General features: G+C 53.1%; 1 protein-coding gene across 1 annotated transcript; it reads right to left on the bottom strand.

The window, feature by feature from the left end:
* Positions 1-1,614: 1,614 nt before the first annotated feature.
* On the bottom strand, positions 1,615-24,129 carry LOC127461266 (uncharacterized). The gene is made up of 22 exons (XM_051768928.1): positions 23,559-24,129; positions 21,462-21,679; positions 19,956-20,016; positions 19,172-19,267; positions 16,991-17,155; positions 15,982-16,107; positions 13,243-13,463; positions 11,609-11,637; positions 10,323-10,420; positions 10,087-10,284; positions 9,370-10,026; positions 8,689-9,330; positions 8,098-8,607; positions 7,780-7,857; positions 7,504-7,620; positions 6,988-7,305; positions 6,052-6,345; positions 5,602-5,922; positions 5,257-5,481; positions 4,369-5,136; positions 4,141-4,335; positions 1,615-1,686 (listed from the first exon to the last, which is right to left on the bottom strand). The coding sequence occupies exons 1-22, from the start codon at positions 24,051-24,053 to the stop codon at positions 1,615-1,617; spliced, it is 5,904 nt and encodes a 1,967-aa protein (XP_051624888.1). The 5' UTR covers positions 24,054-24,129.

A 24,129-nucleotide genomic window follows, 5' to 3' on the forward strand; every position in this document is an offset into this window, starting at 1 on the left:
AAGTGTCCCCAAGCCCCCTCAAGTGTCTCCAATCACCCCAAGTGTCCCCACCCCCCCAGGTGTCCCCAAGCCCCCTCAAGTGTCCCCAACTCCCTCAGGTGTCCCCAAACCCTCCCAAGTGTCCCCAACCCCCCCCAGGTGTCCCCAACCCCTCCCAAGTGTCCCCAACTCCCCCCAAGTGTCCCCAAGCCCCCTCAAGTGTCTCCAATCACCCCAGGTGTCCCCAAGCCCCCCCAAGTGTCCCCAAGTCCCTCAGGTGTCCCCGAACCCCCCCAAGTGTCCCAAAACCCCTCCCAGGTATCCCCAAACCGCCCAAGTGTCCCCAACTCCCCTCAGGTGTCCCCAAATCCCTCCCAGGTATCCCCAAACTGCCTAAGTGTCCCCAACCCTCCCAAGTGTCCCCAACCCCCCTCAGGTGTCCCCAAGCCCCCCCCAAGTGTCTCCAATCCCCCCCCAGGTGCCCCGAACCCCCGTAAGTGTCCCCAACCCCCCCAAGTGTCCCCAAGCCCCCCAGGTGTCCTCAAGCCCCCTCAAGTGTCCCCAACACCCCTCAAGTGTCCCCAATCACCCCAGGTGTCCCCAACACCCCTCAGGTGTCCCCAACACCCCCCCAGGTGTCCCCAAGCCCCCTCAAGTGTCCCCAACTCCCTCAGGTGTCCCCAAACCCTCCCAAGTGTCCCCAACCCCTCCCAAGTGTCCCCAACCCCCCCACGTGTCCCCAAGCCCCCCAGGTGTCCCCAACACCCCTCAAGTGTCCCCAACACCCCCCAAGTGTCCCCAAGCCCCCTCAGGTGTCCCCAACACCCCCCAAGTGTCTCCAACCCCCCCCCCGGTGCCCCAACCCCCCCCAAGTGTCCCCAAATCCCTCTCAGGTATCCCCAAACCCTCCCAAGTGTCCCCAACCCCCCCCCCCAAGTGTCCCCAACCCTCCTCAGGTGTCCCCAAGCCCCCTTAGGTGTCCCCAACCCCCCCCAAGTGTCCCCAAGCCCCCCAGGTGTCCTCAAGCCCCCTCAAGTGTCCCCAACACCCCTCAAGTGTCCCAAATCGCTCCAGGTGTCCCCAACACCCCTCAGGTGTCCCCAAGCCCCCTCAAGTGTCTCCAATCACCCCAAGTGTCCCCACCCCCCCAGGTGTCCCCAAGCCCCCTCAAGTGTCCCCAACTCCCTCAGGTGTCCCCAAGCCCCCTCAAGTGTTCCCAACCCTCTCAGGTGTCCCCAAGACCCTCCAGGTGTCCTCAAGTCCCCCCAAGTGTCCCCAAGCCCCCTCAAGTGTCTCCAATCACCCCAGGTGTCCCCAGCTCCCCCAGGTGTCCCCAAGCCCCCCTCGGTGTCGGTGTTTTCTGACAATCCAACACCTCAACATTTCCATCCCCCAGGAAACCCCCAGGAAACGGGGTCACCCCCCCCTTCCCCCCCCCCCCCCCCCCGCTCACTCCTCTCCTCGCTTTTGCAGGGATTTATTCATTTTTTAGGGACTTTTTTCCCCCTTCCCGGGCTCGTCCGAGGGGATTTTTTCCCCCCCTTTCCACGGGGATGCCGCTGGAAAACAGGCCGGGACCGCGGCTGGAATTCTGTCTCCAGGAGCAGCCGGTGCCGAAGGTCCCCTCGCGCCTCGTTAGGTGCGGATGTTCCGCTCGGGAACGCTTCGCCCTGGGCCCGGCGGGGGGATAATTATGGGATGGAGCAGCTGGAAAGACGAGCAGCTTAATTAGGGCTTCTTGACAGCCCCGGCGATTAATGACCCCCCCCGGGGCAGGAGCCACCGGAGTGCCGGGTGTCTCCCTCAAACACGGGCGGCGTCCGCGGCATTCCCGGCTGGAAGAGCAGGATCGGAGCCCGGGAGGAGCCGCCTGGCCTGGAGCTGCTCCCGCCTGCGCTGCCTTTGGTGCCTCCAGTTTGTCTCTCCTTGGGCTCTGCCCCCCCTCCCGCCCCCACGGGGCTCTGGGGAGGGTCCTCACAGCCCCTCCCCGGGGGATTTGGGGCCTCTCGAGCCCCCCAAAAAAAGAGTTCGCGCGGGTTCTGTCCCTCCTGGCCGTGGGCAGGGCCGCGGCTGGGGCCGAGTCGTCCTCCCAAAATGAAGTTTCGAAGGCTCGGGGGTGGTTTCATCGACTTTTCTTCCGTTTTCCCGATAGAACTTCTGGCTTTGAGGGTTCCCACCCCAAAAAGTCTGTCCGTGGGATCGGGCTCCCCGCCCGGGTGTCCCCCGGTGACCCCGAGTCCCCAGAAAGGGGGGTGAAGCCACCCCCGGCCACCCTCGGGCTGCCCCTCGGGGGACCACGGGGTGGGCTCTGCCCCCCTGTCCCGGTGTCCCCTCGTCCCACCCCGATCCCACCCCGATCCCACCCCGACGAGGTTTCTGGGCATCGTTGGACAGTGGGACGTCCCCAAATTTCGGACACTCCGGGTCCTCTCCTCTCCTCCCACCCTGCTGGGGGGACTGCCCGCGTTCGCCGCGGGTCCCCCCCGGCAGAGGGAGGGCTGGATGTGCCCCCCGGGCTGATCCCGGCCCACTAATCCCCTGATAATCGCCAGGAATTTTGGAAGCAGGCCCGGCAACGAGCCCCACCATTTTTCGTGGCGCTACAACAGAGCCCTGACTCATCCCAGGGCTTTTTGCCAAAGAAAACCGGGAGGGAACGTCTTGTCCTGGCCCCGGCTGAGCAGCCCAGAGGCCTCTCCCCAGTCAGGGACTGGGAGAACTGGGGCGGCACCACCTTTTCCTCCCGCTAGATGGGGGTGTCCGATGCCTCTTGAACATTCCCGGATCCTCGGTTGGGCTCCCGGGGCGGGCGGGACGCGCTCCTGGAGGGTCCTGGAGCATCCAAAGGAGGGATACGAGGATGGTGGTGGAAAGAAAACGGTCTGCTGGATCATCCCAGCCCAAACCTGAAGGGTCCTAAGACCTGAAACTGGGACTTGGTCGTAATTTTTGGGGTCCAAAGACTTGATATTTGGCCGTGGTGGTGATTTTTGGGACCCAAAGGAGGGCGAGGAAGTTGGGGAAGGGCCTTGAGGGGCCCTGTGAGGACGCTGAGGGCACTCGGTGTGTCCAGCTGGGGCAGAGGAGGCTGAGGGGAGACCTCACTGGGGGCTTCAGCAGCGTCAGGAGGGGCAGAGGAGGGGCAGGGACTGAGCTCTGCCCTGGGGGGAGCAGGGACAGCCCCCAGGGAATGTTCTGGAGCTGTGCCAGGGCAGGGGCAGGGTGGATCCAGGGAAAGGTTCTTCCCCCCCGAGGGTGGGTGGGTTGGTGGTTGACCAAGGCTGGCAGAGCTCCAGGAGGGTTTGGATGCTCCTCTGGGGCACAGGGTGGGATTTTGGGGTGTCCCGTGCAGGGCACAGGGTTGGACTGGATGGTCCCTGTGGGTCCCTTCCAACTGGGCAGGGTCTGGGATTCTGAGATAGCCTGGGTTGTGCCAGGGCAGGTTTAGGTTGGATTTTGGGAAAAGGTTCTTCCCCCAAGGCTGGTTGGGCACTGACCAGGCTCCCCAGGGCAGTGGGCACAGCCCCAAGGCTGCCAGAGCTCCAGGAGGGTTTGGGTGCTCCTCTGGGGCACAGGGTGGGATTTTGGGGTGTCCCATGCAGGGCACAGGGTTGGACTGGGTGGTCCCTGTGGGTCCCTTCCAGCTCAGCAGATTCTGGGATTCCACCAAACCTCTCCCCGGGGACAGCGGTCGCGCCCTCCCCCAGACCAAGACACGCACAACCAAACCCAGTTCCAAGCTTTTAGTTGCCAAAGGTTCCAAACAGCCCCAGAGAAGCTTCCAGAAAGCCCAAGGAAGGGACAGACCCCGTCAGGACCCAGTCACCCCGCAGGGGGTTGTGCAGGAGAAGAGCTGGGGGTGACGTGGGACGTGGTGAGAGCAGCAGGAAAGCCCCCAACCCCAGTCAGGGAGCGGCTCCATCCCATTCCAACGGCGGGATTTTGAATCCAAAGGTTACTCATGGGCGGCATCTCCGGAGTGACCCGGGCCGTAGGCAGAGCAGTGACCCCGTGTCGGAGAAGTCCAGCCCCGTTCCAAGGCTCGTCCCTCGCTCCCGTCCCCACAGCTGAACGTCCCCTCTCCACAGGTCCCCCCTCCGTAACACCCGTCCCCCCCGGAGCAATCCCCCCCTCCAGGGCTGTACCCCCCGACCCCCCCACTGCCAGCAGGGCAGGAACCCCCAGGGCTCGACCCACAACCCCCAGAGAAGGAGCTTCCTCCTCCTCCTCCTCCTCCCCCAGAGATGGACCCTCTCCGGCCTGAGGTTCCTCCATATCCTGAACCACCTTCATATCCTGAGCTTCCTGCATATCCTGAGCTGCCTCCATACCCTGAACCTCCTCCATATCCAGAACCTCCATATCCAGAACCTCCTTCATATCCAGAACCTCCTTCATATCCAGAACCTCCTTCATATCCAGAACCTCCTTCATATCCAGAACCTCCTTCATATCCTGAGCTCCCTCCATATCCAGAGCCTCCTCCATACCCAGAGCTCCCTCCACACCCTGAGCCTCCTTCTCCCCCTCCAATGCCCCCACCACTGCCATAACTGGATCCTCCGTGACCTGAGCTTCCTCCTCCTCCAGAGATGGACCCTCTCCTGCCTGAGCTGCCTCCATACCCAGAGCTCCCTCCATACCCTGAGCCTCCTTCTCCTCCACAGATGGATCCACCACTGCCATAACTGGATCCACCATGACCTGAGCTTCCTCCTCCAGAGATGGAACCTCTCCTGCCTGAACTCCCCCCATACCCTGAGCTCCCTCCATATCCAGAGCCTCCTCCATACCCAGAGCTCCCTCCATACCCTGAACCTCCTCCTCCCCCTCCAATGCACCCACCAGAACTGGATCCTCCATGACCTGAGCTTCCTCCTCCTCCTCCAGAGATGGAGCCTCTCCTGCCTGAGCTGCCTCCATACCCAGAGCCTCCTCCATACCCAGAGCCTCCTCCATACCCTGAACCTCCTTCTCCTCCACAGATGGATCCTCCATGACCTGAGCTTCCTCCTCCTCCTCCAGAGATGGAACCTCTCCTGCCTGAACTTCCTCCTCCAGAGATGGACCCTCTCCTGCCTGAGCTCCCTCCATAGCCTGAGCTCCCTCCATATCCAGAACCTCCCCCATACCCAGAGCCTCCTCCATACCCTGAACCTCCTCCTCCCCCTCCAATGCACCCACCAGAACTGGATCCTCCATGACCTGAGCTTCCTCCTCCTCCTCCTCCTCCAGAGATGGAGCCTCTCCTGCCTGAGCTGCCTCCATATCCAGAACTTCCTCCATACCCAGAGCCTCCTCCATACCCTGAACCTCCTTCTCCTCCACAGATGGATCCTCCATGACCTGAGCTTCCTCCTCCTCCTCCAGAGATGGAACCTCTCCTGCCTGAACTTCCTCCTCCAGAGATGGACCCTCTCCTGCCTGAGCTCCCTCCATAGCCTGAGCTCCCTCCATATCCAGAACCTCCCCCATACCCAGAGCCTCCTCCATACCCTGAACCTCCTCCTCCCCCTCCAATGCACCCACCAGAACTGGATCCTCCATGACCTGAGCTTCCTCCTCCTCCTCCTCCTCCAGAGATGGAGCCTCTCCTGCCTGAGCTGCCTCCATATCCAGAACTTCCTCCATACCCAGAGCCTCCTCCATACCCTGAACCTCCTTCTCCTCCACAGATGGATCCTCCATGACCTGAGCTTCCTCCTCCTCCTCCAGAGATGGAACCTCTCCTGCCTGAACTTCCTCCTCCAGAGATGGACCCTCTCCTGCCTGAGCTCCCTCCATAGCCTGAGCTCCCTCCATATCCAGAACCTCCCCCATACCCAGAGCCTCCTCCATACCCTGAGCCTCCTTCTCCCCCTCCAATGCACCCACCACTGCCATAACTGGATCCACCATGACCTGAGCTTCCTCCTCCTCCTCCAGAGATGGAACCTCTCCTGCCTGAGCTGCCTCCATACCCAGAGCTCCCTCCTCCATACCCAGAGCTCCCTCCATATCCAGAACTTCCTCCATACCCTGAACCTCCTTCTCCCCCACCAATGCAGCCACCAGAACTCGATCCTATGTGACCTGAGCTTCCTCCTCCAGAGATGGAGCCTCTCCTGCCTGAGCTCCCCCCATACCCTGAGCTCCCTCCATATCCAGAACCTCCTCCATACCCTGAACCACCTTCACCCCCTCCAATGCACCCACCAGAACTTGATCCTCCATACCCTGAGCTTCCTCCTCCAGAGATGGAGCCTCTCCTGCTTGAGCTGCCTCCATATCCAGAACCTCCTCCATACCCTGAACCTCCTTCTCCTCCACAGATGGATCCACCACTGCCATAACTGGATCCACCATGTCCTGAGCTTCCTCCTCCTCCTCCTCCTCCAGAGATGGAGCCTCTCCTACCTGAGCTCCCTCCATATCCAGAACTTCCTCCATACCCAGAGCTCCCTCCATACCCTGAGCTCCCTCCATACCCTGAACCTCCTTCTCCCCCACCAATGCACCCACCAGAACTTGATCCTCCATGACCTGAGCTTCCTCCTCCTCCTCCAGAGATGGAACCTCTCCTGCCTGAGCTCCCTCCATACCCTGAGCTCCCTCCATATCCTGAACCTCCCCCATACCCTGAGCTCCCTCCATACCCTGAACCACCTTCACCCCCTCCAATGCAGCCACCAGAACTTGATCCTCCATGACCTGAACTTCCTCCTCCAGAGATGGAACCTCTCCTGCCTGAACTCCCCCCATACCCTGAGCTCCCCCCATACCCTGAACCTCCTTCTCCCCCACCAATGCACCCACCAGAACTTGATCCTCCATGTCCTGAGCTTCCTCCTCCTCCTCCTCCAGAGATGGATCCTCTCCTGCCTGAGCTGCCTCCATACCCTGAACTCCCTCCGTATCCAGAGCCTCCTCCATACCCTGAACCTCCCCCATACCCAGAGCTCCCTCCATACCCTGAACCTCCTTCTCCCCCTCCAATGCACCCACCAGAGCTTATTCCTCCTCCTCCACCTCCAGAGATGGAGCCTCTCCTGCCACAGCTGCTCCCACCTCCAGAGATGGATCCGTGACCTCCTGAGCTCTGCCCACCTCCAGAGATGGAGCCTCTCCTGCCACAACTGCTGCCACCTCCAGAGCCTGATCCATGACCACCAGAGCTCTGCCCTCCTCCAGAGATGGAGCCTCCACCACTGGAGCTTCCCTGTCCCCCACCTCCAGAGGTGGAGCCTCTCCTGCCACAGCTGCTCCCACCTCCAGAGCCTGATCCATGACCACCAGAACTCTGCCCACCTCCAGAGATGGATCCATGACCTCCTGAGCTCTGCCCACCTCCAGAGATGGAGCCCCTCCTGCCACAGCTGCTCCCACCTCCAGAACTTATCCCACCACTCTGGGGGCTGCACCTGCCACTGCCAGACCCATGTCCATGACCTCCTGAGCTCTGCCCACCTCCAGAGATGGAGCCTCTCCTGCCACAGCTGCTGCCACCTCCAGAGCCGGATCCATGACCACCAGAGCTCTGCCCACCTCCAGAGATGGAGCCTCTCCTGCCACAGCTGCTGCCACCTCCAGAGATGGATCCATGACCTCCTGAGCTCTGCCCACCTCCAGAGCTGGATCCGTGACCACCAGAGCTCTGCCCACCTCCAGAGATGGAGCCTCTTCTGCCACAGCTGTTGCCACCACCAGAACTTATCCCACCACTCTGGGGGCTGCACCTGCCACTGCCAGACCCATGTCCATGACCTCCTGAGCTCTGCCCACCTCCAGAACCGGATCCGTGACCTCCTGAGCTCTGCCCACCTCCAGAGATGGAACCTCTCCTGCCACAGCTGCTGCCACCTCCAGAGCCTGATCCATGACCACCAGAGCTCTGCCCACCTCCAGAGATGGAACCTCTCCTGCCACAGCTACTCCCACCTCCAGAGATGGATCCGTGACCACCAGAGCTCTGGCCACCTCCAGAGATGGAGCCTCCACCACTGGAGCTTCCCTGTCTTCCATACCCTGAGCTCTGGCCACTCCCAGAGATGGAGCCTCTCCTTCCTGAGCTGCTCCCACCTCCAGAGCTTATCCCACCGCTCTGGGGGCTGCACCGGCCACTGCCAGAGCTCTGCCCACCCCCAGAGATGGAGCCTCCTCCACTAGAACTTCCCTGTCTTCCATACCCTGAACCTCTTCCACCCCCACAGATGGATCCACCACCACTAGATATGGATCCTCCACCAGAGCTCTGCCCACCCCCAGATATGGAGCCTCCACTGCTTGAGCTTCCTCCTCCTCCATATCCAGAGCCTTTTCCACCCCCAGATATGGATCCACCACCTGAGCTTCCGCCTCCACAGATGGAGCCACCTCCAGAACTTCCTCCTCCATATCCTGAGCCTTTTCCACCCCCAGATATGGATCCACCACCAGAACTTCCTCCTCCGTATCCTGAGCCTTTTCCACCCCCAGATATGGAGCCTCCACCAGAACGTCCTCCTCCACAGATGGAGCCACCTGAGCTTCCTCCTCCTCCATACCCTGAGCCTTTTCCTCCTCCAGATATGGATCCACCTCCAGAGCTTCCTCCTCCACAGATGGAGCCACCTGAGCTTCCTCCTCCTCCATATCCTGAGCCTTTTCCTCCTCCATAACTTGACCCACCCCCAGATATGGAGCCTCCACCACCTGAGCTTCCTCCTCCTCCGTATCCAGAGCCTTTTCCACCCCCAGAGATGGATCCACCACCTGAGCTTCCTCCTCCTCCGTATCCAGAGCCTTTTCCTCCTCCATAACTTGACCCACCGCCCCCATAACCCCCTGAGCTGCTGCCACCCTTGGAAATGGAGCCTCCACCACCAGAGCTTCCTCCTCCATATCCTGAGCCTTTTCCTCCTCCAGATATGGATCCACCACCTGAGCTTCCTCCTCCACAGATGGAGCCACCAGAACTTCCTCCTCCATACCCTGAGCCTTTTCCACCCCCAGATATGGATCCACCACCAGAGCTTCCTCCTCCACAGATGGAGCCACCTGAGCTTCCTCCTCCTCCATATCCTGAGCCTTTTCCTCCCCCAGATATGGAGCCTCCACCACCTGAACTTCCTCCTCCACAGATGGATCCACCACCTGAGCTTCCTCCTCCTCCGTATCCAGAGCCTTTTCCACCCCCAGAGATGGATCCACCACCTGAGCTTCCTCCTCCTCCGTATCCAGAGCCTTTTCCTCCTCCATAACTTGACCCACCGCCCCCATAACCCCCTGAGCTGCTGCCACCCTTGGAAATGGAGCCTCCACCACCTGAACTTCCTCCTCCACAGATGGAGCCACCTGAGCTTCCTCCTCCTCCATACCCTGAGCCTTTTCCTCCTCCATAACTTGACCCACCCCCAGATATGGAGCCTCCACCACCTGAGCTTCCTCCTCCTCCATACCCTGAGCCTTTTCCTCCCCCAGATATGGAGCCACCGCCAGAGCTTCCTCCTCCACAGATGGAGCCACCTGAGCTTCCTCCTCCCCCATATCCTGAGCCTTTTCCTCCTCCAGATATGGATCCACCCCCTGAACTTCCTCCTCCACAGATGGATCCACCACCAGAACTTCCTCCTCCATACCCTGAGCCTTTTCCTCCCCCAGATATGGAGCCACCGCCAGAGCTTCCTCCTCCACAGATGGAGCCACCTGAGCTTCCTCCTCCTCCTCCGTATCCAGAGCCCTTTCCTCCTCCATAACTTGACCCACCCCCAGATATGGAGCCTCCACTGCCTGAGCTTCCTCCTCCTCCATATCCTGAGCCTTTTCCACCCCCAGATATGGATCCACCCCCTGAGCTTCCTCCTCCACAGATGGATCCACCACCAGAACTTCCTCCTCCGTATCCTGAGCCTTTTCCACCCCCAGAGATGGATCCACCACCTGAGCTTCCTCCTCCTCCATATCCAGAGCCTTTTCCTCCTCCATAACTTGACCCACCGCCCCCATAACCCCCTGAGCTGCTGCCACCCTTGGAAATGGAGCCTCCTCCACCTGAACTTCCTCCTCCACAGATGGATCCACCTGAGCTTCCTCCTCCTCCTCCATATCCTGAGCCTTTTCCTCCTCCAGATATGGATCCACCGCCAGAACTTCCTCCTCCTCCATATCCTGAGCCTTTTCCTCCTCCAGATATGGAGCCTCCACCACCTGAGCTTCCTCCTCCTCCATATCCAGAGCCTTTTCCACCCCCAGATATGGATCCACCACCTGAGCTTCCTCCTCCTCCGTATCCAGAGCCTTTTCCACCCCCATAACTTGACCCGCCCCCCCCAGATATGGATCCCCCCCCTCCAGAACTTCCCCCTTTTCCCCCTCCGGAGATGGGCCCCCTTATCCCGCCCCCTCCGGAGCCCGTTCCCCCCCTTTATCCCTCCCGGTCCCGCTCCGAAGACTCCGGTCATTCCCGCCTGGTGGTCGATGACACCTGCAAGAAACGGGAATTGTGTCCACCTTGGGCTTTTCACCCCCAAAACCGGGATTGGAGCATCGTCCTTCCCGCCCTGCTGGTCCCGGGCTTATCCCCGAAGGATTTCCATGAGCAGAGACCAATCCAGGGAATGTTTTCCTCCTTTTTCTGGGGTTTTTGGCTCATTTTAACCCGATTTCTGTCTTTTTCCTCCCTTGAACCCTCAGTGTGGCCCTGCCGTTAGGGAAGGCCGGGACTGAGTTTCACTCCCCTTTACCTGCCTCCCATTTCCACAGATTTTAGGGCTGCTTCTAATTTCCACAGATTTTAGGACTGGTTTTTATTTCCTCAAATTTTAGGACTGGTTTTTATTTCCACAGTTTTTAGGGCTGGTTTTTATTTCCACAAATGTGAGGACTGGCTTTTATTTCCTCAGATATTAGAACTGCTTTTTATTTCCACATATATTAGGACTAGCTTTTATTACTTCCGATTTTAGGACTTGTTTATTTCCACAAATGTTAGGACTGGTTTTTATTTCCTCAAATTTTAGGACTGCATTTTATTTCCACAAATTTTAGGACTGCATTTTATTTCCACAAATTTTAGGACTGCATTTTATTTCCACAAATTTTAGGACTAGTTTCTATTCCCATGAATTTTAGGACTAGCTTTTATTTCCTCAGATATTAGAACTGGTTTTTATTTCCACATATATTAGGACTGGCTTTTATTACCTCCAATTTTAGGACTTGTTTGTTTCCACAAATGTTAGGACTAGTTTTTATTTCCTCAAATTTTAGGACTGGTTTTTATTTCCACAAATTTTAGGACTGGGTTTTATTTCCTCAAATTTTAGGGCTGCTTTTTATTTCCACAAATTTTAGGACTGGTTTTTATTTCCACAGATTTTTAGGACTGGTTCTAATTTCCTCCCCTTCTGCCCTGCCCTGCCCGGACCTGTAGAGTGAGGGAGTTCCTCCAGATTTTCCCAGTTCCTCCAGATTTGGTTGGAATTAGCCAATAATTCTGATTATTGTCAGTCGATCTATTGACACTCGGTCACACCAAACCTCCCCTCTGTGTCGTTTCCCAAATGACTCAGGATGGGAACTGGGATTTTTGGTTCTGATTGTGGGAGCTGAAACCACAAAATGGTTCCAGTTCTCTTAAAAAAGAAGCAAAGGAAGTCCTGGGGATACTCACAGATCGTGGCCGGGGACCCCTCCTGGATCCTGCGGAGGAAAAGGGATCAACAAAATTAAAATTGAAATTTAATTGGGAACTAGAAGTAAATTTGAAGTTGGAATTGAAATGGCAATCAAAATTGAAGCTGGAACTCAAATTCAAATTGAAATAAAAATTGAGATCAAAATCGAAATCAAAGTAAATTGAAAATTAAATTAAAATTGAAATCAGAATAAAAAACAGAATTGAAATTAAAATTCGAACCAATACTGAAATTAAAATCGATATTGAAATTAAAATTGACATTAAAACCAAAATTTAAATTAAAACTAAAATTAAAATTGAAATTAAAATTGAAATTAAAATTGAAATCAAAGTTGAAATTAAAATTGAAATTGAAATAAAATTTTAAATTTAGATTAAAACTAAAATTGAAGTTGAAATTGAAATTGAAATCAGAATTTAAATTAAAACTAAAATTGAAATTGAATTTGAAACTGAAATTAAAATTGAAATAAAAATTTAAATTAAAATTGAAATTAAAATTAAAATTGAAATTTAAACTGAAATCGAAATTTAAATTAAAGTTAAAATTAAAATTGAAGTTGAAATTGAAATTAAAATCAAAATTCAAACTGAAATTAAAGTTGAAATGGACATTAAAATCAAAATTTAAATTTAAATTAAAACTAAAATTGAAACTGAAGTTGAAATTAAAATTGAGATTAAAATCAAAATTTAAATTGGAATTGAAATCGATATTGAAATAAAAATTTAAATTTTAATTAAAACTAAAATCGAAATTGAAGTTAAAATTTAAGTCAAAATCGAAGTTAAAATTGAAATTCAAACTGAAATTACATTTCAGGTTAGTGTTCCCAGTAACCCCAGGGAAGGCGCCTCCTCCCCGGCAGCTCCACCCCAGAGATCCCGGGCTCAGATCCCAGATTCCCATTCCCGGGGGTTCCCATCCCAGCCAGACCCACCTGAGCTCCTCCTCCTCGAGGAGCGCCCTGTACACGGCGATCTCCACGTCCATCCCGGAGATCCCGGGCTCAGATCCCAGATTCCCATTGCCATGTTCCCATTCCTGGGGGTTCCCATCCCATGGGATCCCAGCTGGACCCACCTGTTCTCCTCCTCCTCGAGGAGCGCCCTGTACACGGCAATCTCCACGTCCATTCCAGAGATCCCAGGCTCAGATCCCAGATTCCCATTGCCATGTTCCCATTCCCGGGGGTTCCCATTCCTAGTGTTCCCATCCCAGCACCCACCTGTGCTCCTCCTCCTCGAGCAGTGCCCTGTCCACGGCGATCTCCACGTCCATCCCGGAGATCCCGGGCTCAGATCCCAGATTCCCATCCCCAGCACCCACCTGTGCTCCTCCTCCTCGAGGAGCGCCCTGTACACGGCGATCCCCAGAGATCCTGGGCTCCGATCCCAGGTTCCCATTGCCGTGTTCCCATTCCGAGGGGTTCCCATCCCAGCTGGACCCACCTGTGCTCCTCCTCCTCGAGCAGTGCCCTGTACACAGCGATCTCCACGTCCATCCCGGAGATCCCGGGCTCAGATCCCACGTTCCCATTGCCGTGTTCCCATTCCCGGGTGTTCCCATTCCCAGTGTTCCCGCCCCGTGGGATCCCAGCACCCACCTGTGCTCCTCCTCCTCGAGGAGCGCCCTGTACACGGCGATCTCCACGTCCAGGGCCACCTTGGCCTCCAGCAGCTCCTGGTGGTCGCGGACGAGCCGCGCCAGCTCCGCCCGGGCCTCCTGCAGGGCCTCCTCCAGCTCCCGGAGCTGCTCCCGACCCTCCTGGACTGCTGAACCACCCCGGAGCTCCGCGTCCCGGAGGGAGTCCTGCAGGCTGGAATTCTGCGCCAGAACAGAGGGGGGTTCATTTCCCTTCCCTGGGGGGAGTTTTGTTCCTGCAGGGAACGGCGGGGTCGGGATTTCACCGCTGTCCCACCAGGGGTTTGTTTTCCAGATGGAAAACCAAGGGTGGGATTTCACTGCTGTCCCACCAGTGGTCTCAGTTTTCCAGATGGAAAAACAGGGTTGGAATTTCGTGCTGAGCCATCATTGGTTTTAATTTTCCAGATGGAAAACCAGGATTGGGATTTCACCACTGTCCCACCAGGGGTTTCAGTTTTCCACATGGAAAACCAGGGTTGGGATTTTCCCACTGTCCCATCATTGGTTTTAATTTTCCAGATGGAAAACCAGGATTGGGATTTCACCGCTGTCCCACCAGGGGTTTCAGTTTTCCACATGGAAAACCAGGGGTGGGATTTCACCACTGACCCACCATTGGTTTTAATTCTCCATATGGAAAACCAGCTTTGGGATTTTACCGCTGTCCCACCACTGATTTTAATTTTCCATATGGAAAACCAGGGGTGGGATTTCACCACTGAGCCATCATTGGTTTTGATTTTCCATATGGAAAAACAGGGTTGGGATTTCACCACTGTCCCATCATTGGTTTCAGCTTCCCATATGGAAAACCAGGGCTGGGATTTCACCAGATTCCCACCATTGGTTTTAATTTTCCATATGGAAAACCAGGGCTGGGATTTCACCAGATTCCCACTATTGGTTTCAGTTTTCCATATGGAAAACCAGGGCTGGGATTTCACCACTGAGCCATCATTGGCTTTAATTTTCCATATGGAAAACCAGGGCTGGGATCTCACCAGATTCCCTCTATTGGTTTCAGTTTTCCAGATGGAAAACCAGGGCTGGGATTTCACCACTGAGGATTCCCTTCCATAGTCACGGGATCGTGGGATACCCACGGCTGGAAGGGCCCTGTGGGGATCCTCCAGTCCAGCCCTGCGCAGGGAAACCCCAAAATCCCACGGCTTTCAAACCCTCCCGGCATTCCTTGGAAGTTAAAGGACTTTCCTTAACAATAGAACTCCAAAAATGGGTAAATTACCCAAACTAAATCCCAATGTAAATCTCATTTTCCAACCCTTTCTGGCATTCCTTGGAAATTAAAGGACTTTCCTTAATGACAGAACTCCAAAAATGAGTAAATGACCCCAAATTAAATCCCAATGTAAATCCCACTTTCAAACCCTCCTGGCATTCCTTGGAAATTAAAGGACTTTCCTTAATACAGAATTCCAAAAATTCATTAAACTGGGCGAATTTACCCAAATTAAATCCCAGTGTAAATCCCATTTTCAAACCCTCCTGCCATTCCTTGGAATTTAAATTCCTTGGAAATTAAAGACTTTCCTTAATGACAGAACTCCAAAAATGGGTAAATTACCCAAACTAAATCCCAATGTAAATCTCATTTTCCAACCCTTTCTGGCATTCCTTGGAAATTAAAGGACTTTCCTTAATGACAGAACTCCAAAAATGAGTAAATGACCCCAAATTAAATCCCAATGTAAATCCCATTTTCAAACCCTCCCGGCATTCCTTGGAAATTAAAGGACTTTCCTTAATACAGAATTCCAAACAGTCATTAAACTGGGTGAATTTACTCAAATTAAATCCCAATGTAAATCCCACTTTCAAACCCTCCCGGCATTCCTTGGAAATTCAAAGACTTTCCTTAATGACAGAACTCCAAAAATGGGTAAATTACCCAAACTAAATCCCAATGTAAATCTCAATTTCCAAACCTTTCTGGCATTCCTTGGAAGTTAAAGACTTTCCTCAATACAGAACTCCAAAAATGAGTAAATTACCCAAACTAAATCCCAATGTAAATCTCATTTTCCAACCCTCCCGGCATTCCTTGGAAATTAAAGGACTTTCCTTAATACAGAATTCCAAACAGTCATTAAACTGGGTGAATTTACTCAAATTAAATCCCAATGTAAATCCCACTTTCAAACCCTCCCGGCATTCCTTGGAAATTCAAAGACTTTCCTTAATGACAGAACTCCAAAAATGGGTAAATTACCCAAACTAAATCCCAATGTAAATCTCAATTTCCAAACCTTTCTGGCATTCCTTGGAAGTTAAAGACTTTCCTCAATACAGAACTCCAAAAATGGGTAAATTACCCAAAAGAAATCCCAATGTAAATCTCATTTTCCAACCCTTTCTTTCATTCCTTGGAAATTCAAAGACTTTCCTCAATACAGAACTCCAAAAATGAGTAAATTACCCAAACTAAATCCCAATGTAAATCTCATTTTCCAACCCTTTCTTTCATTCCTTGGAAATTAAAGGCCTTTCCTTATTGACAGAACTCCAAAAATGGGTAAATCAACCCAAATTAAATCCCACTGTGGATCCCAAGACTCTAAATCTGCTTCATTTTGGAGAGAAACCATCCCTAAGTTTGTCCCCCGAGGATCAGCTGCCTCCAGCTGCACCGGGATCCCCGGAGAAGGCGCTTGGGCAGTTTGGGATCCGTCGGCCTCACCCTTTTCCTGGCGACCTCGACCTCGGGCTGGAGCCTCTGGATGTGCCGGGCGAGTTCCTGGATCTCCCGGTGGCTGTTCCTCAGCTGCTCCCGTTGGCTCTCCCACGTGTTCTGCAGGTCCTGGAACTGAGGGCAGGAGGGGAAAAGAGACGTTTGCGGTGGGTTTGGGGAAAAGGGACGTTTGGGGGGGGTTTGGGGAAAAGAGACGTTTGGGGTGGGTTTGGGGAAAAGGGACGTTTGGGGGGGGGTTGGGGAAAAGAGACGTTTGGGGCGGGTTTGGGGAAAAGGGACGTTTGCGGTGGGTTTGGGGAAAAGGGACGTTTGGGATGGGTTTGGGGAAAAGGGACGTTTGGGGCGGGTTTGGGGAAAAGGGACGTTTGGGGTGGGTTTGGGGAAAAGGGACGTTTGGGGAAAAGGGACGTTTGGGGGGGGTTTGGGGAAAAGAGACGTTTGGGATGGGTTTGGGGAAAAGGGACATTTGGGGAAAAGGGACGTTTGGGGTGGGTTTGGGGAAAAGGGACGTTTGGGGGGGGTTTGGGGAAAAGGGACGTTTGGGGGGGGTTTGGGGTCTTTCCCGGCAGGAGGACCCGTCGTGTCCCAGATTTTGGGTCCCACTCCCCCTGCCCCGGTACACGGATCCCCTGGGTTTGGGTCCCACTCCCCCTGCCCCGGTACACGGATCCCCTGGGTTTGGGTCCCACTCACCCTACCCCGGTACACGGAGTCCCTGGATTTTGGGTCCCACTCACCCTGCCCCGGTACACGGAGTCCCTGGATTTTGGGTCTCACTCACCCTGCCCCGGTACACGGATCCCCTGGATTTGGGTCCCACTCACCCTGCCCCGGTACACGGATCCCCTGGATTTGGATCCCACTCACCCTGCCCCGGTACACGGAGTCCCTGGATTTTGGGTCCCACTCACCCTGCCCCGGTACACGGATCCCCTGGGTTTGGGTCTCACTCACCCTGCCCCGGTACACGGATCCCCTGGATTTGGGTCCCACTCACCCTGCCCCGGTACACGGAGGCCGCCTCGGCCGAGCTCCGGCGGGCGATGCCCTCGTACTCCTGGCGCACCTCGGCCAGGATCCCGTCCAGGTCCAGCTCCCGCCTCGTGTCCAGGGACAGCACGACGTCCGTGTCCCCGGCCAGGGTCTGCAGCTGGGACAGCTCCTGTGGGGAACAGGGATTGGGGTTTTGGGAGAGCTCCTGCAGGGAACAGTGGGATTGGGGTTTTGGGAGAGCTCCTGCAGGGAACAGTGGGACTGGGGTTACAGCTCCTGCAGGGAACAGTGGGATTGGGATTTTGGGACAGCTCCTGGAGGGAACAGCGGGATTGGGGTTACAGGTCCTGCAGGGAACAGTGGGATTGGGGTTACAGCTCCTGTGGGGAACAGTGGGATTGGGGTTACAGCTCCTGTGGGGAACAGTGGGATTGGGGTTACAGCTCCTGTGGGGAACAGTGGGATTGGGGTTACAGCTCCTGCAGGGAACAGTGGGATTGGGGTTACAGCTCCTGTGGGGAACAGTGGGATTGGGGTTACAGCTCCTCTAGGGAATGATGGGGTTGGGATCTTGGGAGAGCTCCTGCAGGGAACAGCGGCATTGGGGTCACAGCTCCTGCGGGGAACAGCAGGGTTGGGGTTTTGGGAGAGCTCCTGCGGGGAACAGTGGGATCGGGATTTCACCGCTGACCCACCATGGGTTTCAGTTTTTCATATGGAAAACCAACTTTGGGATTTCACCACTGAACCACCACTGGTTTTAATTTTCTATATGGAAAACCAGGGTTGGAATTTTCCCACTGTCCCACCATTGGTTTCAGTTTCCAACCAGGAAAACCAGGGTTGGGATTTCACCACTGTCCCACCACCGGTTTCAATTTCCAGCAGGGAAAACCACTGTCCCACCATTGGGTTCAGTTGCCATATGGAAAACCAGCTTTGGGATTTTCCCACTGTCCCATCATTGGTTTCAATTTCCAACAAGGAAAACCAGGGTTGGGATTTCACCGCTGAGTTCATCACTGGTTTTAATTTTCCATATGGAAAACCAGGGTTGGGATTTTCCCACTGTCCCACCATTGGTTTCAGTTTTCCATATGGAAAACCAGGTTTGGAATTTTCTCCCTGTCCCACCATTGGTTTCAATTTCCAACGAGGAAAACCAGGGCTGGGATTTGAACAGCCCGTGGGATCAGCCCAGGTCATCAGGAGGAAAGAATTGGGACCCTCGGACAAGATTCCCACTGGAATTTCTCCACCTGCAGCCCCCAGGTCCCACCATCCCACCCCCACTTCTGATTTCCAGGCACTTCCAGCCCTTGGGACACACCAGCTCCCTTTTCACCCACAGATTTGTAAGAGCAAAGGCCTTATAAATTAATTAAATATTAATTTGCATGTATATATGAATATAATCAATATTGGTTTAACTTGTAATGATACATAAATATAATAAACATTTATATGCGTACAATATCTATATTTATAGATAAATATATAAAATATGTGAATGTACCATCTATAAATATAGATATTTGTATATTGTGTGTTTATGTATAACTAATCATTATTATATACAATGATATATAAATATAATGAATATTTATTATTTATTATATGTATGCTAAAGACCCTATAAATTAATATAATGAACAGAAATATTAAGACCAAAGGCCTTAATAAATTATATTAATTATATAATTTATATAATAAATATATTCGTATATATATTGTACATATAATATATATAATATATATAATTCATACATAGTATGAATAATATAATATATTAATATATATCATGTATCATAATATATTAATGTATAAAATATAATATAATATATAATAATATATCAATATAATATATTAAAATATATTAATATATGTATTAATATAATAATATATTAATATACACAATATGCTAATGTACAATATAATAATTATATATAATAATATATATAATATATATCATTCATTATATAACATTTATATTATAAATATAAATATTATATATTACATATATTGATATATTATATATATTAAGATATATATTATGTAGCAATTAATCATATTAATTAATAAATTAATTCTCCACACCACAAGGTCCCACTGGGGCAGAATTCCTGGGAATCTCCACCAAAAAAACGTGTTTTTAAGAGCTGAGGGTGAGGTTTGAATCACTCACAGCTTCGTGCAGACAGCGCAGGAATTCCAGCTCCTGCTTCAGGATTTCCACCCTCACATCCAGCTCCATTTTCCCCAGGTAGGCACTGTCCAATTCCTGGGAAAAAAACCAAAATCCATCATCATTCACATTCCTTCGCTCCAGATCCTCCCCTGGGGTTCAATTCCCGGCGCATTCCCAAAAAACCCTTCAGCCCTGGGATCAAATATCGGCCCCCCCGGGCTCGGATTTCCTTGGAAAAGCGACGGGAAGGGAGGGAAAGGGGGGGAAAAACGGGCTGGGAAAGGAGCACCAAACCCTGGGGCAGAAAATGCCCTCCTGGGGAACAGGGAAAAGGTGAAAACGCGGGGTTTGTTCTTCCTTTGGATAAAAAGCTGCCGAAATTCCCTATTTTCCCCCCCGGATTTTGTTCTCCTGAGCCACCTCTAGGCGGGATTTAACCTAAAAATGACCTTCTGCTTGAGCCGGGGGGGGAGAGAAGAGGGGGAAAATCAGCATTTTGGGGTTATTTCAGAGAATCCCCCGATATCCCGAGCTGGAATATTTCCTCCCAAGGGACCAATTCCAGAGGGAATTCTCCCTCAGTCCCTGCTCTCAGCCCCTCTAGCTGGAATTAAATCCCAGCAAACCCCTCAGCTTTGAGGAGCCCGGGGGTTGTTTTATTCCCCAGGCTTTGGCTCCTCGGTAATTAAAGACTTTCCCCGACCCAGAGCTCCAGAAATCCCTTGGAGCAGGTGAATTAACTCAGATTAAATCCCAGTTCCAGGGGCTCCAGTTACTCCACCTTTTTCAGCTCCACAAATTCCTCCTCCCGGGACGTGCGGTTGTTGATCTCGTCCTCGAACCTGGGGCAGGAAGGAGGTGGATCATTATCTATTATTAATTAATTTACACAATTAATCCATTATCTATTATCAATTAACCTTTTCATTCATCTATTATCCATTAATCTACACAAATAATCCATTATCTATTATCAATTAACCTTTTCATTCATCTAATGTTAATTAATCTACACAATTAATGTATTATCTATTATCAATTAACCTATTTCATTAATCTATTATTAATTAATTTACACAATTAATGTATTATCTATTATCAATTAACCTTTTCATTCATCTATTATCAATTAATCTACACAATTAATCCATTATCTTTTAAAAATTAACCTTTTCATTCATCTATTATTGATTAATCTACACAATCCATTATCTATTATCAATTAACTTATTTCATCCATCTATTATTAATTAATTTACACAATTAATCTATTATCTATTATCAGTTAACCTATTTCATTCATCTATTATCCATTAATCTACACAATTAATCCTTTATCTATTATCAATTAACCTTTTCATTCATCTATTATCCATTAATCTACACAAATAATCCATTATCTATTATCAATTAACCCATTTCATTCATCTATTATCCATTAATCTATTTAACTCGCTGTTATCTATTTTAATTTTTCAGTGGGGTGGATCAGAAAACAAAAGGGAATCACCCCAAAAAAAGTGAATTTAAATCGAGGTTTCAGTTTAATTCCAATTTCTGGCAACTGCAAAACAAAGCACTGAAACAGCCTCCCCCAAAAAATGGGATGGACACGGATTGGTCCTAAATTTAGGAATTGATGGACACAGATTGGTCCTGAATTTAGGAATTGGTAGACACAGATTGGCCCTGAATTTAGGAATGGATGGACACAGATTGGTCCTGAATTTAGGAATTTATAGACACAGATTGGTGCTAAATTTAGGAATGGATGGACACAGATTGGCCCTGAATTTAGGAACTGATGGACACAGATTGGCCCTGGATTTAGGAATTTATAGACACAGATTGGTCCTAAATGCAGGAATTGATAGACACAGACTGGCCCTGGATTTAGGAATTGGTAGACACAGATTGGTCCTGGATTTAGGAATGGATGGACACAGATTGGCCCTGGATTTAGGAATTCTGGACTAAGGTTCCCGTTTTTCAGGGCCTGGATGGACACAAACTCCCTCTGGGTGCAGCTGAAGGCTCTGCCCAACTCGCCCCGTCCCTCCCAGCAGGTCCCACAGCGGGTTGATCCGGGGAAGAAGAGGAGGAGGGTGGGATAAATCAACACAAACTTCAATTTCCCCTCTTATTTCGGGGGTTCAACCCTCCCCAAACTCCTCCACCCCCGAGGCCAAGTCCCCCCAGAGCACCCACTGCAGGCTCAGGGTGCGAAGCCGAGCTGGAAAACCCCCCCCAGCACCCTTTCCCCTCCCCAAATTTGGGGCTCCTTCACCTGTTCTTGTACTCCTCCACCAGCTGCAGCATGTTGTAGGCCTCGGGGTCCAGCTGCTCCTTCTGGCTCTGCAGCGTCTGGAGCTGCCTCTGCAGGCTGGAGATGTAGGACTGGAAGAAGGAGGAGATGTTCCTGCTCTCCTCGGGGCCCGAGCTCTGCTGCTGCAGGAGCTGCCACTTGGCCAGCAGGGCCTGGTTCTGCCGCTCCAGGCACTGCACCTGGGGGGGAAACACATCCAGAGGGGAGGGATGGGAATCCCCAACGTGGAAACAGGCTGGGAGAGCTGGGAACGTTCCCCTGGAGGCTCCAGGGAGAGCCCCATTCCCAAAGGGGCTCCAGGAGAGCTGGGAATGTTCCCCTGGAGAAGGGAAGGATCCAGGGAGAGCTCCATTCCCAAAGGGGCTCCAGGAGAGCTGGGAACGTTCCCCTGGAGGCTTCAGGGAGAGCCCCATTCCCAAAGGGGCTCCAGGAGAGCTGGGAATGTTCCCCTGGAGGCTCCAGGGAGAGCCCCATTCCCAAAGGGGCTCCAGGAGAGCTGGGAATGTTCCCCTGGAGAAGGGAAGGATCCAGGGAGAGCCCCATTCCTAAAGGGGCTCCAGGAGAGCTGGGAACGTTCCCCTGGAGAAGGGAAGGATCCAGGGAGAGCTCCATTCCTAAAGGGGCTCCAGGAGAGTTGGAGAGGGACTGGGGACAAGGGCTGGAGGGACAGACACAGGGAATGGCTTCCCACTGGGAAAGGGGGGATTTAGGGGGGATATTGGGAAGAAATCCTTGACTACAAGGGCTGTGAGGCCCTGGGATGGATTTCCCAGAGAAGCTGTGGCTGCCCCTGGATCCCTGGAAGTGTCCCAGACCAGGTTGGATCCCCCTGGGATGGTGGGAGGTGTCCCTGCCCGGTGCTGGGGGTGGGATGAGCTTTAATGTCCCTCCCAACCCAAACCATTCCACAGTTTCATCATTTTCCCCCTCAATTATTCCAAGGTTGAGCAGCTTTTCCTGTATTCCTGCCTGTTTATTTTCATGGAATCACGGAACACTTTGGGTTGGAAGTGACCCTTTAAAGGTCATTTTCCTTCCCTGGGGGCTCCAAGAGCTGGAGAGAGACCTGGACAAAGCCAGGCCAAGGGATGAGGGGCTTCCAGCTGGAGGAGGGGAAGGTTAGGTGGGATATTGGGAAGGAATTCCTGCCTGGCAGGATGGGGAGGCCCTGGAATGGATTTCCCAGAGGATGCCCCATCCCTGGGAGTGTCCCAGGCCAGGTTGGATCCCCCTGGGACAGTGGGAGGTGTCCCTGCCCATGGCAAGGGGTGGGATGGGAGGACTTTAGGGTCCCTTCCAACCCAAACCATTCCACGATTCCTTGACACCAAACCTGGAAACTGAGACCCAAAATTCTGAGGGGAAAAAGGGAATCACAAACCCTCTGATTTTGGGGGGCTGGGGATGTTTTGACCTCGTGGGTGTAACCAACCCCTCCTGTTGGGGCTGCCCAGGGAGCCCTGAGGTGTCCCCCTGTCCCAGCCCCCACAGCTCCCACCCCAGCAGGGCCCGGGGTCACCCCAGGGGTGACTCCATGGGGGAATTTTGGGGCTGTCCCGCTCCTCCTGACCCCGAGGAGGAGCAGGAGAGGAGCCAAAGCTGCAGAGAGAGGGAGAGCAGAGCACAAGGTGGAGAGGGAAGGTGTGGAGGCCTCCCATGGCCTGGGAGAGGCAGGACCCCCAAACAAAGGATTCGGGGAAGGTTTGCTTTGCTTGAGGAAAAAAAAACCAGATCAAAAGGAAAAACAGGGATGTCCAAACCCACCACCGATTTTTCCAGCTGCCACCAACAATCCCCAGGCACCGGGAGAGAGGGATGGACGTTCCCAGAAACCCTTTCCCTGGAAAGAGGAGCGAGTTAACGAGTGGTTTATTGTCCTGGTGGTTTTATTGTCCTGCCACTCGGAGACACCCATCCCGGGGCTACCAGTGATTCACAGCCACCTGCTGGGAGCATCCCAGCAGGAATTCACAGGGATTCAGCCAAATCCTGGGATTCTGGGGGGAGAAGGTGCAACACGGGGGTGTTGCCGTGACTCACACCTGCCCCGGGACCCACCTTGTCGATGAAGGAGGCGAATTTGTTGTTGAGGGCCTTGATCTGCTCCTTCTCGTCCGAGCGCACCCTCTGGAACTCGGGGTCCACCTGCAGCTCCAGGGGCCTCAGCAGGGCGGGGTTCACGTGGACCTCCTCGATGCCTCGGAGCATCCCGGGCTGCCCCAGCCCCTGTCCCTCTGCCCCGAGCGCTTCCCTGCCCGGGCCGGCCCTTCCCAGCCCCGCGTCACCCCTGGCAAAAGCTCCCGTGAGATACCCCCGGCCATAAAACGCCCTCTCGGGTTGCCTCCAGCCACCAAACCTCCCGTATCCCGCTCCTTCTCCTCCGTATCCTCCGGCGGCACAGACGTTCCTGAAGCCCCCGAGGTTGTGGAGGCTCCTGCTGCCGTACCCCGGCCCAAAGCCCGGGAATCTCCCGTCCCCGCCGCCCCACGTCCCGCAGTGGGCGGAGGAGGAGCTGAAATTCCCGTCGCCGTATCTGGAGAAATATCTTCTCATGGTGTCCGGGCGGGACAGCGGGAGATGGACCGGGAGCAGGGAAGGAGAGCCGGAGGATCCTCAGCTCCGGGAGGGG

Source organism: Manacus candei, unplaced genomic scaffold, assembly GCF_025592945.1.
Source record: "Manacus candei isolate 608988 ecotype Guabito, Panama unplaced genomic scaffold, ASM2559294v1 h1tg000098l, whole genome shotgun sequence".
Lineage (NCBI taxonomy): Eukaryota > Metazoa > Chordata > Aves > Passeriformes > Pipridae > Manacus > Manacus candei.

Coding starts and splice junctions, on each gene's coding strand:
- LOC127461266 (XM_051768928.1), bottom strand. CDS start 24,053: ATGAGAAGATATTTCTCCAGATACGGCGACGGGAATTTCAGCTCCTCC. Junction 20,017..21,461: donor GTGGAGGAGTACAAGAACAG/GTGAAGGAGCCC, acceptor TTCCTGCCCCAG/GTTCGAGGACGAGATCAACA. Junction 10,421..11,608: donor GGGGTCCCCGGCCACGATCT/GTGAGTATCCCC, acceptor CGTTTCTTGCAG/GTGTCATCGACCACCAGGCG.